The sequence below is a fragment of the Diceros bicornis genome, chromosome 13 (assembly GCF_020826845.1).
Source record: "Diceros bicornis minor isolate mBicDic1 chromosome 13, mDicBic1.mat.cur, whole genome shotgun sequence".
NCBI lineage: Eukaryota > Metazoa > Chordata > Mammalia > Perissodactyla > Rhinocerotidae > Diceros > Diceros bicornis.
In genome coordinates, this window is record NC_080752.1 from 5550097 (window position 1) to 5569306 (window position 19210).

Below are 19210 nucleotides of genomic sequence, written 5' to 3' on the forward strand. Positions count from 1 at the left end.
AATGGTGTAACCTTCAGTAAAATCAGCTAATCCCCCATTTCTTCTTCTGGAGAATGGGAATGCTAATACTAACCTCAGGGAAATTTGAGAAAATGCAGTAAGATGATCATGTCTGCAGAGCTCCGAGCGCAGTGCCCGGTGGCTGGCAGCCACTTAGGACGGTAGATCCTGTACTCCTCTTTTCCCCTCCAGGTTGCAAGGGGAGGCCAAGTGTCACTTGACCTCCTAGCTCCACCCTCCTCTTTGCTTAATGCTCCTATGGGATCCTGGAGGCTGTTGCTGCTCTAACATAGCACTAGGGCAGGTTGGAGAATGTGGGGCAGGTGTGAGAACTGGTGCCTGGGATCCTACCCAATACTGACAAGTTTCCTTCCGCAGCACACTATTCATCCAGTTGCCAAATGGAGAGCCCTCAGAGAGGCTCTAACCTTCTCCTCTCCCTCTCCCACACCCTTGGGATTACATCTCACAATGGCTCCTCGTCCAGCTACTTCTTCCCATTCCCTGCTGCTGCTGTCCAATAACATGTCGCTGCTCCAGCCCCTCATCTCTCACCCGGTCTTTTTTTTTTTTTTTTTTATAATTCTATTTATTTATGTATTTATTTTTTTCCCCCAAAGCCCCAGTAGATAGTTGTATGTCATAGCTGCACATCCTTCTAGTTGCTGTATGTGGGACACGGCCTCAGCATGGCCGGAGAAGCGGTGCGTCGGTGTGTGCCTGGGATCCGAACCCTGGCGGCCAGCAGCGGAGCGCGTGCACCTAACTGTTAAACCACAGGGCCGGCCCTCTCACCCGGTCTTACAGAGCCTTCCTCCACACCGGCTGCCAGAATAATCTCTCTAAACCAGCCTGACCACGTCTCTTCCCTTCTTAAAATTTACTATTTTCAGGACCCAGTGTAAATTACTCAGCTTGTCACTCATCCAACAAATATTGGGGTGGGGTGGGGGGTACTTACTATAAGCCCAAGCGTTCTTATTGGCACAAAGATCCAGCAGTGAACCAAACATAGCAAAAGCTCTGCCCACATGGAGCTTACATTCTATGGGCCCTTCACAGTCGGGACCCCAGCGTCCCTTTACAGCCTCGTCGTCCCAATTCCCTCATTGGGAATTGGGACGCACGGCGCACTCTCGTCTCCTCACCTGCCAAGCCTTCCCACACTCCCCACGATCGAGAGACTAGTCCTCTCCTCTCAGATCCCTCCATTGCCCCCGCAGGGCCTACTACAAAAACCTAGGCATCCCCTGCAAATTGAGGCTCCTCTTCTCGCCAGTTGAAGCCCCGCTGCCCCTCCCCTGCCTCTCGGGGATTGTGAGCTAAGAGCCCCGGGTGAGAGGCTTGGGACCGCGGATCCCCCTCGCCTGGGCTGGCCGCCTCCACCTCACAGGAAGCGGGGAAGGAGTGCGACACCCACGCCATCCAGGAATGTCTGGTCCCCAGGTGAGCATCCGCGGCGGTGCAGGTCCCTCCCCAGGGTGCTGCCAGCGACCAGGCCCCTGGGGGAGGAGCTGCCCCGAAGTGTGGGCGCCCAGCCCCGGCTCCATCTCTTCCATCTTCGCCGGGGTGGCGTCGTCGTCGTCGTCGTCCAGCGAGGCCTGGCCAGGACACGGGACAGCGGGCGGGGAAGGGCGGGGAGGGGAACGCTGGTTCTCCAGTTCTGACGGACCAGCCTCCGGAAGAGGCCGGCTCCCGGGGGGTGATGTTGACCTTCAGGGCAGAGGGGAGGGGGGCGTCTCCGACTAGAGTGACTGTGCCCTGTGTCTCACCGCCTGCTGGAGGCCTCCACTCGGAGCACCCTCACTCCAGTGCTGTGCCCGGCTTTCCGGGCGAGGAACCGGCACCGCCATTCACTTCCTTGCCTGAGAAACCGGGTCATACTCGACTCTCCCCTCTCCTTCCGCAAACAATCCCGGCGTCCCGCCATTTCCGCTCGTTCACATCTCTCTCCTCGCTCACCAGTCTCATGGCTGGTTTCCTTTCCTTCAGTTTTTCCCTGTGGGTCACCCCCAACTCCCAACACCCCTTCCTAAACCTCATTGCCTACCCACGGGCTGCAATTCAAGGTCACATGGGCATGTCACCAGCTGTGGCTTCCCTGCCAACTTGGCCTCCCCTCACTCCCCTCTGTCTCTGGGGTCCAGCCTCCTCACTGTTCTTTTGCAACTGCAAATCCCTTTGCCAAGAAGGCCTCCACTTTGTTCATCCTTAGAGACGCTCCGTAAATATCACATAGTGAAACCTTCCCCCTCCCCCGCGCTTAGTCTCCTTTTTCCCTGTGCACCTACAGCAACTGGACATCCCTTTGTCCAACACAACACTTGCCATGCTGCCTTCATTGTCTACACACATCTGCCTCCCTTACTAGAGTCCATTCGAGCTTCTTGAGGGTGCAGCCTGGGTCTTGGTCTCTCTGTCCCCAGAACACACAGGCCTGGCACAAAGCTGGCATCAGCAAACATTTTTTTAGTGAGCAAATGGGAGACCATGAGCTTGGGGTAGATGCTGCGTGTGTTGAAGGGGCTGGATTGTTGAGAGTTCGTTTGAGAAAGCTTCTTGGGGGACAAACTAAACGGTCTTTGATGCAGGGGAGAGAAGTGATTTGGTGCAGTGAGAGGACCTCAGGGAAGCGCCAGAGTGACGAACTCTATTAATTTAACCATCATTGAACAATTTCTGTTGTCAGGCCTCACGCTGGGCACAGAGGACCTCGGTCAGCACTCAAGTGGCTTCCCCCGTAGTGGAGGAAGACAAGCTAGGCAGTGCCAATGCAGAGTGCCAAGTGTCACACGGTGAGCATGAGGATATGTGGCAATGCAGAGGAGGAGCACCTCCCAGGCTCGAGGGGGGTGTCAGAATTCCCAAGGAGGACCACTACCCAACCCAAGACCAGAGGGAGGGCCAGAGAAGGGGTCAAGGGGCAATAGAGAGAGGAGGCTGAGAGCTGAGCAGGGCGTCATCATGAAGCGCGTGTATACCAAATGAAGGAATTGTGCTCCACCCCGAGGGCACTGGGGAGCCACTGACAGCTTCCAGGAAGCTGGGGAGTGACGTGATCTAGTCCTGCAGGCCACTGCTGTGTAATGCTGCAGCTCTGACTTTCTCTTCTGAGAAGGCTTCTCCGGGCCCCCGGCAGGCTGGACCCCTCTTCTGTGCTCCCGTAGCAGCCTGACCACTTCGCCTCTCCTGTGCAGGGTTGCATATCTCTGCTAGACTGAGCTCCTTGAGAGATGAGACCAGGTCTTCATCTTCTCTGTCCCAAGCACCAGGCACAAAATCTTGCTCATGACCAAATTTTTGCTGAATGAATGGATTGTTCCTCTTTTCTCTGGATTTCTATAGCCCTTACTTTCAGGTCTATATCCTTTTACACCTGAGATCTGTGTGTTATGCTGAAAATAGCATTTAATTGGGAAAGAGGAGGCCCAATTCAAATCCTGGCTCCACCGTTTACTGAAACAAGTTTCTTAACTATCCTGAAACCTCAGTTGCCCCATCCGTAAGATGAGGTACCACCACGAACATAGTGTGTAAGTCTCCACATGCATGCATGAGTCTTATTTTCCTGGATAGGCTATAATTTCTGTGAGGGCAGGGACCAAGGGTTTTCCCCAGCACCTAGCTGAGTCTGAGCCTATAACAAATACAATGCTCAGTTCTGTTGGTTGGTAGACAGCAGAGTACAGAGGTAAGGACACTCAGAGTGAGGTTGTAAGTCTTGTTCTGCCACTTCTAGAGTAACCTTGAACAAGGTTCTTCCCCTCTGTGAGTCTTCTTTGCCTTACCTGGCAAGTAGGAACATTAACCCTTACCTGGCAGACCTCACAGGGCCAATGGAAACCATAGAGGTGAAAGTGCTTTGTGAATGAAATAGATAATATAGTAGATAATTAATCATTAATTAAAGAAAATAGCTGTGCAGTAGTACAGGTGAGGTGTGTCTGGGAATTGGTAAACATGCCCCAGGCCTCTGCTGACCGTCTCTGAGAAGCGGAGATGCCGGGATGCGGCTCTTCCAGGCAACAGTGGGCTAGGCTGGGACAGAGGTGTTTGGTCTTGCTGGGGTCAGCCCTTGAGGCCCAGGAGAGACTGGGAGGGAGAGGTTCCTGGGGAGGGAGTATGCAGCCAGTCCTTTGTCCCCCACTCCCTTCCCAGATTTCTTTGGCTCACATTACTTCCTGTCTTAGGTTCTGAGGGTCTCTGGCCTGATAAGGTCTCAGGAGTCCTGATGGCTTTGGCGGTGTAGCTGCTGAGACCCGTTGGTGAATGAGGCTCGCCTGTGGGAGTGGAGGGCCCCACAGTGCAGCCCTGCTAAACTCCAGTCCCAAATGTCCAGCCTCCTCCCAGCCTCTGACATCTCGGTGGCAGGATTTATGGGAAAGCACCATGATTTTTCTTAACTGGTGCCCAGATCGAAAGGGCCTGGGGCTGTGCCGAGGGGCCGAGGGGAGGCAGGGTCTCAGCTTCCTGGCCTCTAAAGTGGGTGAGGCTTGAAGGAGGAGACAGACACGGAAACACCTTGGAGCTTGTCTGTTCTACTCAAGTGCAGGATTCCTGTTTGTGGGTAGCGTATTTGTACCAGCCAGTGGGGCTTCGCTGTCTCAGAGAGCACTGGGGCTCTTTCTCCGAAAGAAACTTAGTTTCACAAGCAGTTGTTGTGTGAGGAGTGAGCATGTTTGGTCTTCGAGTAAAAGCAGAGACAGGCAGGCTGTGAAAATGGGCAGGGCCAGAGAGAGGCTGGGAGGAGGGGAGGGCCCGGCAGGGCCTGCCCCCACCTGGGGAGGCTGAAGCTGCCAGCAGGGCTAGCCAACTGAGCTCCTCATGCCCTATCCCACAAACTTCCTCCTGAAATCTATGCCCCAAGCAGAAGCAGCAACAGACTTAGAATCAAACAGGTGGGATTAGGTTCTACTCACCTAGTATGTGACTTTGAGCCAGTCACTCCATTTCTCTGAACTTGTGTCCTCGTTCATGAAATGGGGAGAACCATAGCGCCATCTCCCGGGCCGTCAGGATCAGAAGAGAGGATATAGTGAAAAGTGCCTTGTGAACTATTTCGTGCTGTCCATATTCATTTTGTGTTTCTCATCTCCTCCCCTGTTGGAACTGAGCCTGCTCTTCTGGTCGGGGCCTGTCAGAAGCAGGAGCTGGGGGCACTTCAGCCGCAGCCCTGTCCTTCTGGGAAAGTGAGTGTGGCCTGCAGGACAGAGGCATCTGAGTCTGCAGCAGGTCCCTTTTGTGCTTCCTTCCCCTCAGGTAGCCTCTCTCTCTCTGGGCCACTCCTGGGATGAGGGGGTTACCCCTTCCCAGTGTTTTTTATTCCTGCATATTAAAAGTATTGTTTAATGATTATTAAAAGTATTATTTAATATACTCCAAAGTATTAGAAGTAGCTTTGTAATTTAAAAAATGGGGGGCTCATCTCTGACAAAGGGCTCTATGACAAAAGGCTCATCTCTCAGATGGGGGACGGTCCATACTCCCTGTACCCTGGGCCATGGAGGTGCCAGGAGGGTCAACATATGGGCTGGAGGGAGGTCTGTGCTCTAGGGCAAAGAGTGCAGTCAGAGAGGGGATGGAAACCATGGTTGTGCTGGTTCACTTGCTTTGCTATTGAGCTTTCCCAAGATACTCACCCTCAGCACCTTTGTGCTTTACCTGCTGGGTCTCCTCCATCTACCTCCTGTCTCCCCATTCCAGCCAGTGAAACAGTGTTGGAAGAGTGCATTTGTGGGATGAGGTCTGGGGGAGCAGGAGCTACCTGGTTGCTGGAAGCCTCTTTTGGGACTCTTTGACCTTGGGAACCCCTTGCCCCTCTCCGCTGGGCCCCAGGTCAGCACACCGGTTTCTTCCTGACTGACAACAAGAGCCACCCCCAGATGAGTGAATTTTCCTGGAAGGATGTTACCAGTGCCTTGTCCCTGGCAAACATGATCCTGGGGCTCTTCTCCATCTTCTGCAGCTTCTGCAAGTATGTCTGGGCAGCAAGAGCTGGAGCCAACTGCATGAGGGAAGCAGGGAGGAGTCTAGAGAGCCAGGCACTGAGGCATAGGGATCAACTGGGGGCAGGAGAAAGTGCAGTGGTCGGGAGTCAAGGGACCAAGATCCTAGCCTCAGTTCTACCACCAGCCTGATATGTGACCTTGGCTAGGTCACATCTCTGAGCCTCAGTTTCTCCACCTTTAAAACAAGGAGCTTGCACTATGATCTCCATAGTTCTTTCCAGCTATGGCAATCTAGAGTAGTTTTTATGAGAAAATCAAGAGATCCTATTCTGGGAGTCTTTACCCAATCTTTAGGTAGGCAGGCTACTGTTCAAATTTTCTGGTTCTTAAATTAGAACATATGATCTGGTGGAATATTTGCAATTGGCACTGGAAAACCTGAGATGTATATATGGGCTCCCAAAAAGTTGTAAGCAAATTATATTTCTATAAATTGAATCATATTTCAATGCCTTGGCAAATCAGCTCTTTAAAGGTAAATCTTTTATAATGCAAATAACATCCTCCTAATCTGTTTGATTCTCTATCACCATCAGCAAGTGACTTCTCTGGATCTGTTTCCATCCATAAAATAAGATGATTTTACCTGATGATGTTTAAGTGCCCTTCCAGTTTGAAAATTTAATGATTCTCTAAGTCTGGGTTTTTGGCATCTCATTAAGTGGGGTGTACCTGCAGCAGGAAGTCTCTATCTTCCTAGTTCAGCCTAATCTTCTAGGAGTGTAGTTTTTAGGGTGGGCCCAGTTCCCTTTAGACACATAGTATGGGTCTAAACAAAGGAAATACTGAGTTGGTTTGGGGACAGCTGAGGTCTGGGGTGAGGCTCTCTGTTTCCTTCTGCTGAGCCACCTAAGGGTTGCAATCCAAGTGTAGACTTGGGAATGGCCTTCTAGGGCAGGTTTGCCTGAGACTGTGGTGGCTGCTTTCAGAGGGGTCTGGGAGCATGTGCTGGACAGAAGGATAGAATCCTTGAATGTAGAGTCTGAAAGAGATCTTGGATATCATTTAGAGCATCAAAATACATAAGAAAATCTGATAGAACTGCAAGGAGAAACTGACAAATCCACTATCATAGTTGGAGATTTCAACACCCCTCTATCAGTAATTGACAGATCCAGCAGGCAGAAAATCAGTAAGGATATAGTTGAACTGAACAGCACCATCAATCAACTGGATCTAATTGATATTTATAGAATACTTTATCCAACACCACCAGAATACACATTCTTCTCAAGCTCACCAAGATAGACAACATTCTGGGCTGTCAGACACACTTCAACAAATTTAAAAGAATAGAAATCATACACAGTGTGCTGTCAGACCACATGGAATTAAACTAGAAATGAATAACAGAAAGATAGCTGGAAAATCCAAAATACATGGAAGTTAAACAATACACTTCTAAATAATACATGGATAAAAGAAGTTGTCTCAAGACATTAAAAGTACGTTGAACTAAAAGAAAATGAAAATACAACTTATCAAAATTTGTGAGATGCAGTGAAAATAGTATTTAGAAGGAAATTTATAGCATTGAATGCATACTTTAGAAAAGGAATCTGCTCTGCGAAAGACAACATCAAGAGAGTTAGAAGATAAGCCACAGACTGGGAGAAAATATTTGCAAAAGATACATCTGATAAAGGACTATAATTAAAAATATATAAAGCTTTAAATTCAATAATAAGAAAACAAACAACCCAATTAAAAATGGGCCAAAGACCTTAAAAGACACCTCACCAAAGAAGATATACAGATGGCAAATAAGCACATGAAAAGACGCTCCACATCATATGTCATCAGGGAAATGCCAATTAAAATAATAATGAGATACCACTACACACCTCTTAGAACAGCCAGAATCCAGAACATGACAACACAAATTCACGTTGAGGTTGTGGAGCAACAGGAACTCTCATTCACTGCTGGTGGGAATGTATAATGGTACAGCCACTTTGGAAGACAGTTTGGTAGTTTCTTACAAAACTAAACATACTCTTAACATATGATTCAGCAATCACACGGCTTGGTGTTTATCCAAATGAATTGAAAACTAAGTCCACACAAAAACCTGCACTTGAATATTTGTAATGTTTTATTCATAATTGCCCAAACTTGGAAGCAACCAAGATGTCCTTCAGTAGGTGAATGGATAAATAAACTGTAGTACATCCAGACAATGGGATATCACTCAGTGCTAAAAAGAAATGAGCTATCAAGCCATGAGAAGACATGGAGGAGACTTAAATACACATTACTAAGTGAAAGAAGCCAAAAAAAGGCTACATACTATATGATTCCAACTATATGACATTAGGGAAAAGGCAAAAATATGGAGACAGTAAAAAGATTAGTGGTTGCCAAGGGAGGGTGGGGGGAAGCGAATAGGCAGAGCACAGAGGATTTTTAGAGCAGTGAAAATACTCTGTATGATATTTTAGTGAGGGATATATGTCACTAGACATTTGTCCAAACTCATAGAATATATAAGAGTGAACTCTAAAGTAAACTATGGACTTGCGGTGACTATGATGTGTCAGTGCAGGTTCATCCTCAGTATGTACAAAGAACCAGAATGTACCACTCTGATGAGTGATGTTGATAATGAGGGAGGCTGTGCATATGTGGGAGCAGGGAGTATATGGGAAATCTCTGTACCTTCCTCTCAATTTTGTTGTAAACCTAAAACTTCTCTAAAAAATAAAGTCTTAAAGAAAATTTAAAAGAAGGAAGATCTAAAATCAATAATGTTAGTTTCCACCTTAGGAAACTAGAAAAAGAAGAACAAATTAAATCCAAAGTAAGCAGAAGAAAAGAAATAATAAAAATGAGATCAGCCATTAATGAAATTGGAAACAAGAAATCAGTAGAGAAAATCAATGAAAGCAAAAGCTGACTCTTTGAAAAGATCAATAAATCGATAAGCCTCTAGCCAGCCTAACCAAGAAAAAAGGAGAGAAGACACAAATCACCAATATCAGAAATGAAAGAAGAGCCATCACTACTGATCCCATGGACATTGAAAGTATAATAAAAGACTATTATGAACAACTCTATACCCACAAATTTGATAACCTAAGTGAAATGGACCAATTCCTTTAAAGACATAAGCTACCAAAACTCACACTAGGAGAAATAGATCATCTGAATAGGTCTATAGCTATTAAAGCAATCATTTGGCACAAATCCCTCATTTTACAATGGAAGAAGAGAGGCCTAAAGAAGGACTGAGTTATCTGAGAATTCAGAGTGAGACAGTTGCAGGGTCTGGACTAGAACCTAGGACCCCTGTGCCATCAAATATGCCTGTACTTTAGAGTTGGAAGAGACCTTGGAGATCACTTAGGGGGTTCATGGCACCCCTTTAAAACTATGGGTTGAGAGTATGGAAGGGATGTAGATATGTGTGAGGGAGGGTGTATGTACATGTGTGTGTGTGTGTGTGTGTGTGTGTGGTGCATAAAGCTGTGTATATTAGAATGGATGTGAATGTGGGGAACTTGCAGGAGTGTGTGTGTGCAAGTGTAGGAAGTATATTGGGAGTGTGCGGAGTGGTTGTCCAGTGGAGACTATGAACGAGCTGCCCTGTTTGGACCTGCTGGCCTGCACTTTAGGAAGTCCCACTGTGCTTCCTGGATGCTTCTGATGAGCTTCCTATTAGACACGGCAGTCAGGGCAGTGACCAGACACCTCAACATCTGCTCCAAATCAGGTGAGTCCAGGCCTCAGACCCCTTATCCCTGACCCCAGGAGCATCCATCTCAGGTTCCCTCCTCCATCCTCTAACATCCACAGGCCTTCATCAGTCACCACTCCTGTTCACATCTCTCCGAGTACAGTAGGAGCAGCCCTAGAACAGGAGTTTGGGAGTCCCACAGTTTAGATCTAGCTCCTCTGCTGGCTCACTTATTGATCTTTGGCCGTCCTTGTCCTTGCTTTCAGCATCCATATCTGCCCTGCCTCCCTGTTCAGGGCTGGTCCAGGAATCGGGAGTGGGAGTGGTGGCTGTGGTGGGGGGAAATGAAAAATTACCCCAAGCAGAGCAGCTGGTTTAAAATACAATAAAATATTTCTACGTAAGATTTTGCTTGAAAAAGGGGTTCCATAGCTTATCAATTTGTATCCAGTTGTAGTCCAACCCTTGCCTGGTAAAGGATGGGAACACTAAGACCTGAACAGGGAAAGACTCGCCTCTGGCCACATGGTCAGTCTGAGGCAGAGACAGGAGGGGACCCCAGACCACCCCAGGAAGAGCAGCTATTGCTCTCTGAGACCTCAGGACCCTGTTTGTCACCACTCCAGCTCCCTCCCAGAGGGGACTAAGGTATAAGACATGTGAGTGTAAGTTGTTCTAACTTTGGCCTTCTGGAGCAGGAGCTGAGCTGAATGACTTTGCTGTCTTCACCACCTTTGGCCTGGCCTCAGCCCTGCTCCTAGGCGTGAATGGGGCTCTGAACGGGTTCCTGGCCATCATCTATGTGTTAGCTGCTTCTTTCCGCCTGTGTTTTTATTCAACTGGTGAGTGGAACCCAGGCTGCCTTGTGGCTGAGGGAAGGGAACCACAGAGCGGAGGAGCTGTCGGTTGCTGGAAGCCTGGGGTGCAGTAGTTGCCTCCTCTCCTTCCCTTAACGGATTCCTCTTCCTGCCTTCTCCCTGCCCCAGGCACACTGGAGGCTGCAGGATGCATTGGCAGAGCCCTGGTCTGGGGGACGGGGACCCTTGGTTTGGACCAGCTGTGCCTTTTTCTCACTGTGCCCTTTGGGTGGAGCACATAGATTCACAGACTCGAGAACTAGATGTCATATCCAGTTTCCCAGAACAGATGGAGTAACAGCTCTGGCAAGAGCAGATCTCTTGCCTGCACACAAGGCAGTGCAGATGCAGACGAGAACATCTCAGAGGACCCTTCTACAGAGGCTTCCTAGGGCCAGGGCACACATCTGGTCCTAGCTGCCTGCTTTACCCTGGGGATCCAATGTAAAACCCACAAAGTATCTCTGTGAATAACTGAATGCTTTACAGCCTGCCACTGCCCGGGCAATTAGGGCTGTTTGGAGTGTGGGGCGGGGAAGACCCAAAGAGAGAGGGGCTTGCTTCACGTATATTCCTTGAGAACAGTGGGAAGCAGCTAATTCCCATTTTTTCTTCCCCTGGCAGGCATTCCCTCTGCATACAAGGGACTACCTTGCCCCTATGCTTCCTGTGTTTTGGCCTCCACCTCCCTTCTGATCAAAGGCAACACTTTCATCCTCTCTTGCATGGCCTCACTCATGATTCTATTCATGATGGACCAAAGCCACTACCCACATGATGAAATCCTGGAGTCTGAGAACTGGAAAAAAATGGTTTATCTGGGAGGTGAGTGAAAGTACTGCTCTCAAATGTCACTAGTGGTCGTGTGTGGTCACTGCTGCTCATGGCCACCCTGCACCTCTCCCAGCACTCCCCAGCTCCCTTACCCTGCTTTATTTCTCTCCACAGAATTTATCATCATCTGACATATGTTTACTTGTTTATTGTCTATAACAATAAAGCTGCCCCCAGTAGAGGACTGTCTTTTATTCATGCTATAATCCCCAGTACCTAGAATTGTGCCAATCACATAGTAGATGCTCAATAAATATTTGTTGAATGTTGTTGAGTTCAGTAGGAATTTAGGAAACATCTACCATATGCCAAGTACTGGGAATCAAATTGGTAAACTATACAAATACTTCCTGCCTTGGGATTTACAGTCTGATAGGGGAGACAGACACAAAACAAATAATGGCAGAAATAACTGGAAATGTATAGTTTTGATGTGTTGTGAAATACAAGGTGCTCTGAGAGGGTGTCAGAGGGTGACCTAATTTTTTAGACTGGGATGACCTGAAGGGTGGGAAAAGATCCTTAAGGAGGTGACATTTAAATGAAACCTGGGTGAGAGTGGTCAAAAGGTAAAAACTCCAGTTATAAGATAAATAAGTTCTGGGGATGTAAGGTACAGCATGATGACTACAGTTAACAATACCATATTGTATATTTGAAAGTTGCTAGGAGAGCAGATCTTAAAAGTTCTCATCACCAGAAAAAAAATTTGTAACTATGTGAGACGATTGATGTTAACCAAACTTATTGTCGTAATCATGTTGTAATATGTACATATATCAAATCATTATGGTCTATATCTTGGACTAATACAATGTTATATGTCGATTACATCAATAAAATTGGAAAAAATTTGAAAAATGAAACCTGCAGGATGATTGACCAGGTGGGTAGGACAAGTGGTTCAGAAGAGGAAACAGTATTTTGTGGAGGCTTTGAGGCAAGAAAGTGCTCGATGCAATAGTGCAGCAGTGTGGCTGGAACTTGCTGAGAGAGGGCTAGTGACACTGAAGCCAGTGCGCACACTGCAGGATTTGGGATTTGATCTTAAAGGCAAATGAAAAGCCTCTGAAGGGATTTCTGGGCAACAGTTTTAAATGAGCACTTTGACTGTAATGTAGGGAATAGATTGTAGGAGACTGAGAATTGAAGTAAGAAAACCAACTTTTTCTCAGATGAGAGGTGATGGTGGTGGTGGAAAACAAGAGATTTGAGATAAATACTGGAAATAGAATCAATATCGAGGAAGCAGGTCTGGGGCTAAAGCAACTGAGTGATGGGTTCCAGTCCCTGAGGTCCTGGTCACACCTGGTCCTGGTCTGGTAAACAAGACGAACATCTGTGGGGATGCTCAGTTTCTTCCTTTATTCCCTTGTTTGGTCCACTCTGGTTTGTAGGGTCCAGCCTGACCTTCCCCTTTAGGTTCAACATCAGCACCAACAACCCCGTCCAAGTTATAGGCACTGGCTTCTCCTGTGCCCCAGGTGGCAGAGGCAGAAGAGTGGTGAGAAGAGTCTGGATTTGAAGCCAAACAGACCTGAGGTCAAGTTCTAACTCCAGCACGTATTAGTTGCATGAACTTGGGCTCATTGCCTTGCTGTTCTGAGCTCAGTTTTCTTCATCTATACAATGAAGCCAATAATCCCTGCCTTGCAGAATTCCTAAGATTAAATGAGATAATGTAGATAAATCCTCTGGCACAGAGGTGTCCTGTAAATGGAAATTTCTAGCCTCCTCCTTCTCTCCACCTCCCCTTCTTCTATCTCAGAGTAACAGTATTTCCCATAATGTTCTTTGCTCCTGTAGACCCCACTGATCCTCTCTTCTCGAAATAAACCAAACATTTGGCCTTAGCCTTCCTCAGATTGCCTTTGCTGTGTGAGTAGAGGAGGAAACTGCACTTCACAGATTTTGACACCAGTTAATACCAGAGCCCTACTGGACAGATTTCAAAATGGCTCTTGTGGATATTACTCTTACCTGGAGTGCAGCCAATCACCTTTCTAGACTGAGGTCCTGTTTCCCCCACAGAGCTCTGTACCTCTGAGAAGCTGGCCTATGGCTACTGAGACCTTGTGTCTCAAGTTTTCCAGGACAACTCTGGTTTAAAATATTGTCTCATTGTCTCAACAGATCAATGACTGTTCTCGAAATGTAGTATTCCAAAGTTCCAATACATCTCTGTAACTGCTTCTTACCCCTAGAGGTGGTCTTCTGTCAGACCATATGTTCTGATGCTCTTGAGGAATACATGGTGGTTATTCCCGTGGCGATGCTGTTGGCCCATACTCTTCTGTCCTCTTTTTGAGCTCTCTGAGGCAGTGTAACTGTGTAGTTTTGAAGAGTCAGGCAGACATGGGTTTGAATCAGGTTATATCCCTCTGTTTCCTCATCTGAAAAATAGGCTTAATTCTAAATCACAGAATTATTGTGAAATGTAAATGAAATAAATTTTGTAACATACTTAGCAGAATGTCTAGTGCAAAGTAGATATTCCACAAGTGTTGGTGCCCTTTTGCCTCTTGGTGGTGAATCTGAGATTCAAATTGTGTTGGGGGTCCCCCAAGACCACCCCCAGTTTCCATGATTCTCCAGGAGGACTCACAGGACTCTGCATAGAGTTGTACTCAGGACTAAGATTTATTACAGCAAAAGGAAACCAAGTAAAAATCAGCAAGGGAAGGTGAAAGAGGCAAAGTGTGGAGAGGACCAGGCACCAGCTACCAAGGGTCCTCTCCCAGTGGAGTCACACATGACACACTTAATGGCTCCAGCACTGAATTGTGACAACACATGTGAAGTTTTGTCTACCCAGAAGCTCTTTAGAGACTCAGTGCCCCAAGTGTTTATAGGGACTGGACACATAGGTGCCCTCTGCCTAGCACGTACCAAAGTCCCAGACTTCCACAGAAGGAAATCAGTGTTCAACATAAACCACCTTGCTTGTACAAACAGTCCAGGCACAGTGAGCCACTCCTACAGTTAGGGAAAGTTTTATATTGTTGTAGGGAACTGTTTACTATTCAAGCTTCCAGACACCAGCTAAGGGCCAAGCTTGCAAGCAGGCCTTTCTTAGGATAGCAGTCTCAGGCCTGCTATGCTAACTCTTCTCGGCATACGTGTAATATTGCATTGGCCACTATCACATGCTAAATTTCAAACAGTTAGGAATATATATATATTTTCTAACAGGAGATCTGGGCAACTCATATTTATTCTTGGCTAAGACTGAGTTCTGATCTGAATTTTACAAAATGGAACCTGAGATTACATTAGCTTATAATTGTCTAGTTACATATAGACAAAACTTAAAGGCAGGGCTCATGTCTCATTGGTTTTTGTTTCTTAGGCACTATGAATAAAAACTGAAGGATGGAAGGATGGAGACAGGAGAACAGAGGGTGGAAAGAGAGCGTAAGAGAGCTTCATAAAAATTGAGTGTTTGCCTTTTTTCTTCTTCCAGGTGTCATCATGCTATTTTTGTCTCCATTTTCGCTAACTGCTTTCTACTGCCTGGTGTGGTCGCTCTCCTACATCTTCTTTCCAGAAGCTCTATGGGGCAAGGCAGCGTGTCTTAGGCTGCAGCACAGAAGAAACTAACCAGCTCTACTAACTCCCACTAGCCTCTGTGGGGTTTGTGCCAGCATGTTGGGCCAAGCCCTGCTGTATCCTCACTAAATCTTTCCTTGTCCCTATGTTGTGCATGTGCAAGATACATATTACCTTGAACCAGAGCAACTCACAGTAGGGCCAGCGGCCTTCACTTCTTCCTCTTTATTCAGCATTCTGAATCCCTTGGGGACAATAGTTGTTTATGTCATGTAGAACAGAATTTTTTCCAACCTAAATTTGGGCCAGGTTTGAGTTCCAGCTTTGTTTTCAGCTGAGTGACCTTGTGCACTATGGTTAACCCCTAGGAGAGGGGTGAGACCCTTCAGAATTGGTATAGCCTCCAGCTTGGCCTTGTTTGATGGTAGTTACTCCAGTGGTGGGGTGGGGCTCACTTAAGCATTTCTTAAACTTACAGTTTCTGGCTCTGTAGATCAGAGCAATCACAGGACAATCATGTTGCCCAGTTTGAATGTGTGTGGGATTTTGTAACTTAAAATTCTGTGTTTCAACAATCAAAGCTTCTGCCTTTTGCTTTGTTTAGAGACTAGACATATTGGCCGCTTGAGGACATCATTTGGTTTCTAGGATCTCTTTGTGTGGTTTTTTTCCTAAGCTTTAAAATACTAAAGTCTAGATATTCAAATGCTACTTCATCTTCTAAAATCCAAATCAAATAGAAATAAACAATATTGTATGGAACCCTAAAGTTGCACCTCAAACAGAACTTAGGTCCACTGAAGGCAACAACCCCCCAGCACTGCCTCTGGATTTTCTTCCTCCAGATGGTACACCGAAGGATGGTTGGCTAGTTCTGCCCCTTCCTCAACTAGGGCACCAGAGCACCTCTTACCTCAGCTCTAACTTCTTGAAGATTGCAGAACAACGTATGTGGCAAATACGCATTAAATCTAAAATTAGGTTTTAAAGATAAAAATCCGAAGAAGTCCATATTACTATGATTTGGCTTTAAAGGACCAGATAAGTCCTTCCTCTTCCCCACTGTCCTCTATTCATCTCTCTGCTATATCATTTATATTTTTTCATAATTAGATGAATACGTCTGTGTCCCACTAGATTTTACATTCCTTCAATTTATGTTTTTGTATTTCCGCTGGCTGCCACAGAGCCTGGTGCTCAAAAATGTTGACTTTGGAGATGAATTGATTTAGTTGTGCATTCTAGTGAGTTCTATACAAGGTTACTATCATGTAGTGAGAATCTTAGAAATATACATGGGCTCAGACATTTCAGTGTGATGTCCTTCAATGCTCATTTCAGTGATGCTACCCTTCATCAAAGTCGTGTAGGAACTCCAATTCGAGAACTGTCTTCACATAAGCTCTGAGAGGCCAGCACCCAGCACATTGCCTAGACATAGTAGGTGCTCAAAAAATATTTTTTTTACTCTGACCCACCAAATTTAGTCCAAAAACCTAATATTTAAGATTAGCCTATGATGTCCTATTCTTAAATCACATTCATTGTCAGATTTGGCCTCAAATGACTTCTGGCTGTTTCTAAAACTTGAAACTATGTTCAAAGGAAGGAGATGTAATTCTGAAAGAGGATTTCCATGTCCATTTTGAGTGACAGAAGCAGAGTTAAAATAAATATGTAGACCCCCAAAAGGACTGCTTTGAAAAGGAAAATACCCATTTGGATGTATAAATTGTGCTTTGTTTGTAGCAATACTAATTCATACTTCATTGGCTCAAGCTTTTTGTAGATTGGTGACATGAGGATAGTTACAGGTCAGCTGAGAGCCTCTTGATCTAACAGAGGGTTGTGTGCTTCCTTCCGACTCTGTTAAAGTAAGGCTACACTCCTACACTGGCTCCAGCATCAAGGGATGCTCGTGCTAACCATTCAACGCCTTTACTTCCTCAGTTAGAAATAAAAATGCAAAAATAGAACAGCTAAAATACAATACGTTCTAAAATAAAAAAAAAAAAAATAAATAAAATGTTCTGAAATAGAACAGATCTTAGGAACAAGTGGGAAGGCCAACACTTTAAAAATATACTTCTCAGATGAATAAATGAAGTCAGAGGGGTCTAGTTCCTGATTCTAGGCAGCTCTGCTGGCCCTACACTTGCGATGCGGGTGTAGATTTCCGTCCTGGTCCACCTTACCTGACCTGTAGTACTACTCCTTGTGTCTTGTGAGCAGAATCAAGTGACTGAGAATTCTGCTACTTTTCTTCAGCTCTGTGATCTTGAACAAAAGGTTTAACCTCTCTAAGCCTATTTCTATATCTGTAAAGAATGTCATTGGGATTCTGATTGGGATTGCATTGAATCTGTAGATTGCTTTAGGTAATATAGACATTTTAACTATGTTTATTCTTCCAATCCACGTGCATGGGATATCTTTCCATTTCTTTATGTCATCGTAGATTTCCCTCAATAATGTCTTGTAGTTCTCATTGTATAGGTCCTTCACCTCCTTGGTAAGATTTATTCCTAGGTATTTTATTCTTTTTGGTGCAATTGTAAATGGTATTATCTTTTTGAGCTCTCTTTCTGTTAGTTCATTATTAGCATATAGAAATGCAACTGATTTTTGTAGATTGATTTTGTACCCTGCAACTTTGCTGTAGTTGTTGATTGTTTCTAACAGTTTTCCAACAGATTCTTTAGGGTTTTCTATATATACAATCATGTCATCTGCAAATAGTGAGAGTTTCACTTCTTCGTTACCTATTTGGATTCCTTTTATTCCTTTTTCTTGCCTAATTGCTCTGGCCAAAACCTCCAGTACTATGTTGAACAGGAGTGGTGAGAGTGGGCAGCCCTGCCTCGTTCCTGTTCTCAGAGGAATGGCTTTCAGTCTTTCCCCGTTGAGTATGATGTTAGCTGTGGGTTTGTCATATATGGCCTTTATTATGTTGAGGTACTTTCCTTCTATTCCCATTTTATTGAGAGTTTTTATCATAAATGGATGTTGTATCTTGTCAAATGCCTTCTCTGCGTCTATTGAGACGATCATGTGGTTTTTATTCTTTGTTTTGTTGATGTGATGTATCACGTTGATTGATTTGCGGATGTTGAACCATCCCTGCGTCTCTGGTATAAATCCCACTTGATCATGGTGTATGATCTTTTTAATATATTGTTGTATTCGGTTTGCCAATATTTTGTTGAGGATTTTTGCATCAATGTTCATCAGCGATATTGGCCTGTAATTTTCTTTCTTTGTATTGTCTTTGTCTGGTTTCGGTATCAGGGTGATGTTGGCCTCGTAGAATGATTCAGGAAGTGTTCCATCTTCCTCTATTTTTTGGAATAGTTTGAGGAGGATGGGTATTAAATCTTCTTTGAATGTTTGGTAAAATTCACTGGAGAAGCCATCTGGTCCTGGACTTTTATTTTTTGGGAGGTTTTTGATTACTATTTCAATCTCTTTACTTGTGATTGGTCTATTCAGATTCTCCATTTCTTCTTGGTTCAATTTTGGGAGGTTGTATAAGTCTAAGAATTTATCCATTTCTTCTAGATTGTCCAATTTGTTGGCATATAATTTCTCATAGTATTCTCTTATAATCCTCTGTATTTCCATGGTATCCGTTGTAATTTCTCCTCTTTCATTTCTAATTTTATTTACTTGAGCCTTTTCTCTTTTTTTCTTAGTTAGCCTGGCTAAGGGTTTGTCTATTTTGTTTATCTTCTCGAAGAACCAACTCTTTGTTTCATTAATCCTTTCTACTGTTTTTTTGGTCTCAATATCATTTATTTCTGCTCTGATTTTTATTATTTCTCTCCTTCTGCTGGCTTTGGGCTTTGTTTGTTCTTCTTTTTCTAGTTCTGTTAGGTGTAATTTAAGGTTGCCTATTAGGGCTTTTTCTTGTTTGTTAAGGTGGGCTTTTATCGCTATGAGTTTCCCTCTCAGGACCGCTTTTGCTGCGTCCCATATGGTTTGATATGGCATGTTATCATTTTCGTTTGTTTCCAGATAGTTTTTGATTTCTCCTTTAATTTCATCAATGATCCATTGGTTGTTCAGTAGCATGTTGTTTAATCTCCACATTTTTGTCACTTTCCCAGTTTTTTTTTTCCTGGTTCATTTCCAGTTTCATAGCCTTATGGTCTGAAAAGATGCTTGTTATGATTTCAATCCTCTTAAATTTATTGAGGCTTGCTTTGTTTCCCAACATATGGTCTATCCTAGAGAATGTTCCATGCGCGCTTGAGAAGAATGTGTAGTCAGCTGTTTTTGGGTGGAGT

At 45.2% G+C, this 19210-nt stretch overlaps 1 protein-coding gene across 1 annotated transcript; it reads left to right on the forward strand.

Moving 5' to 3' along the window:
* Positions 1-606: 606 nt before the first annotated feature.
* TMEM269 (transmembrane protein 269) lies at positions 607-17224 on the forward strand. Its single transcript, XM_058552139.1, has 7 exons — positions 607-1446; positions 2690-2795; positions 5836-5974; positions 9623-9720; positions 10383-10526; positions 11166-11366; positions 14839-17224. The coding sequence occupies exons 1-7, from the start codon at positions 1432-1434 to the stop codon at positions 14973-14975; spliced, it is 840 nt and encodes a 279-aa protein (XP_058408122.1). The 5' UTR covers positions 607-1431; the 3' UTR covers positions 14976-17224.
* The last annotated feature ends 1986 nt before the right edge of the window (positions 17225-19210 follow it).

Excerpts from the sequence above, each read along its gene's own strand:
- TMEM269 (XM_058552139.1), top strand. Across the intron at positions 10,527-11,165 it reads CCTGTGTTTTTATTCAACTG|GCATTCCCTCTGCATACAAG; the intron begins GTGAGTGGAACC and ends TTCCCCTGGCAG. Across the intron at positions 11,367-14,838 it reads AAAAATGGTTTATCTGGGAG|GTGTCATCATGCTATTTTTG; the intron begins GTGAGTGAAAGT and ends TTCTTCTTCCAG.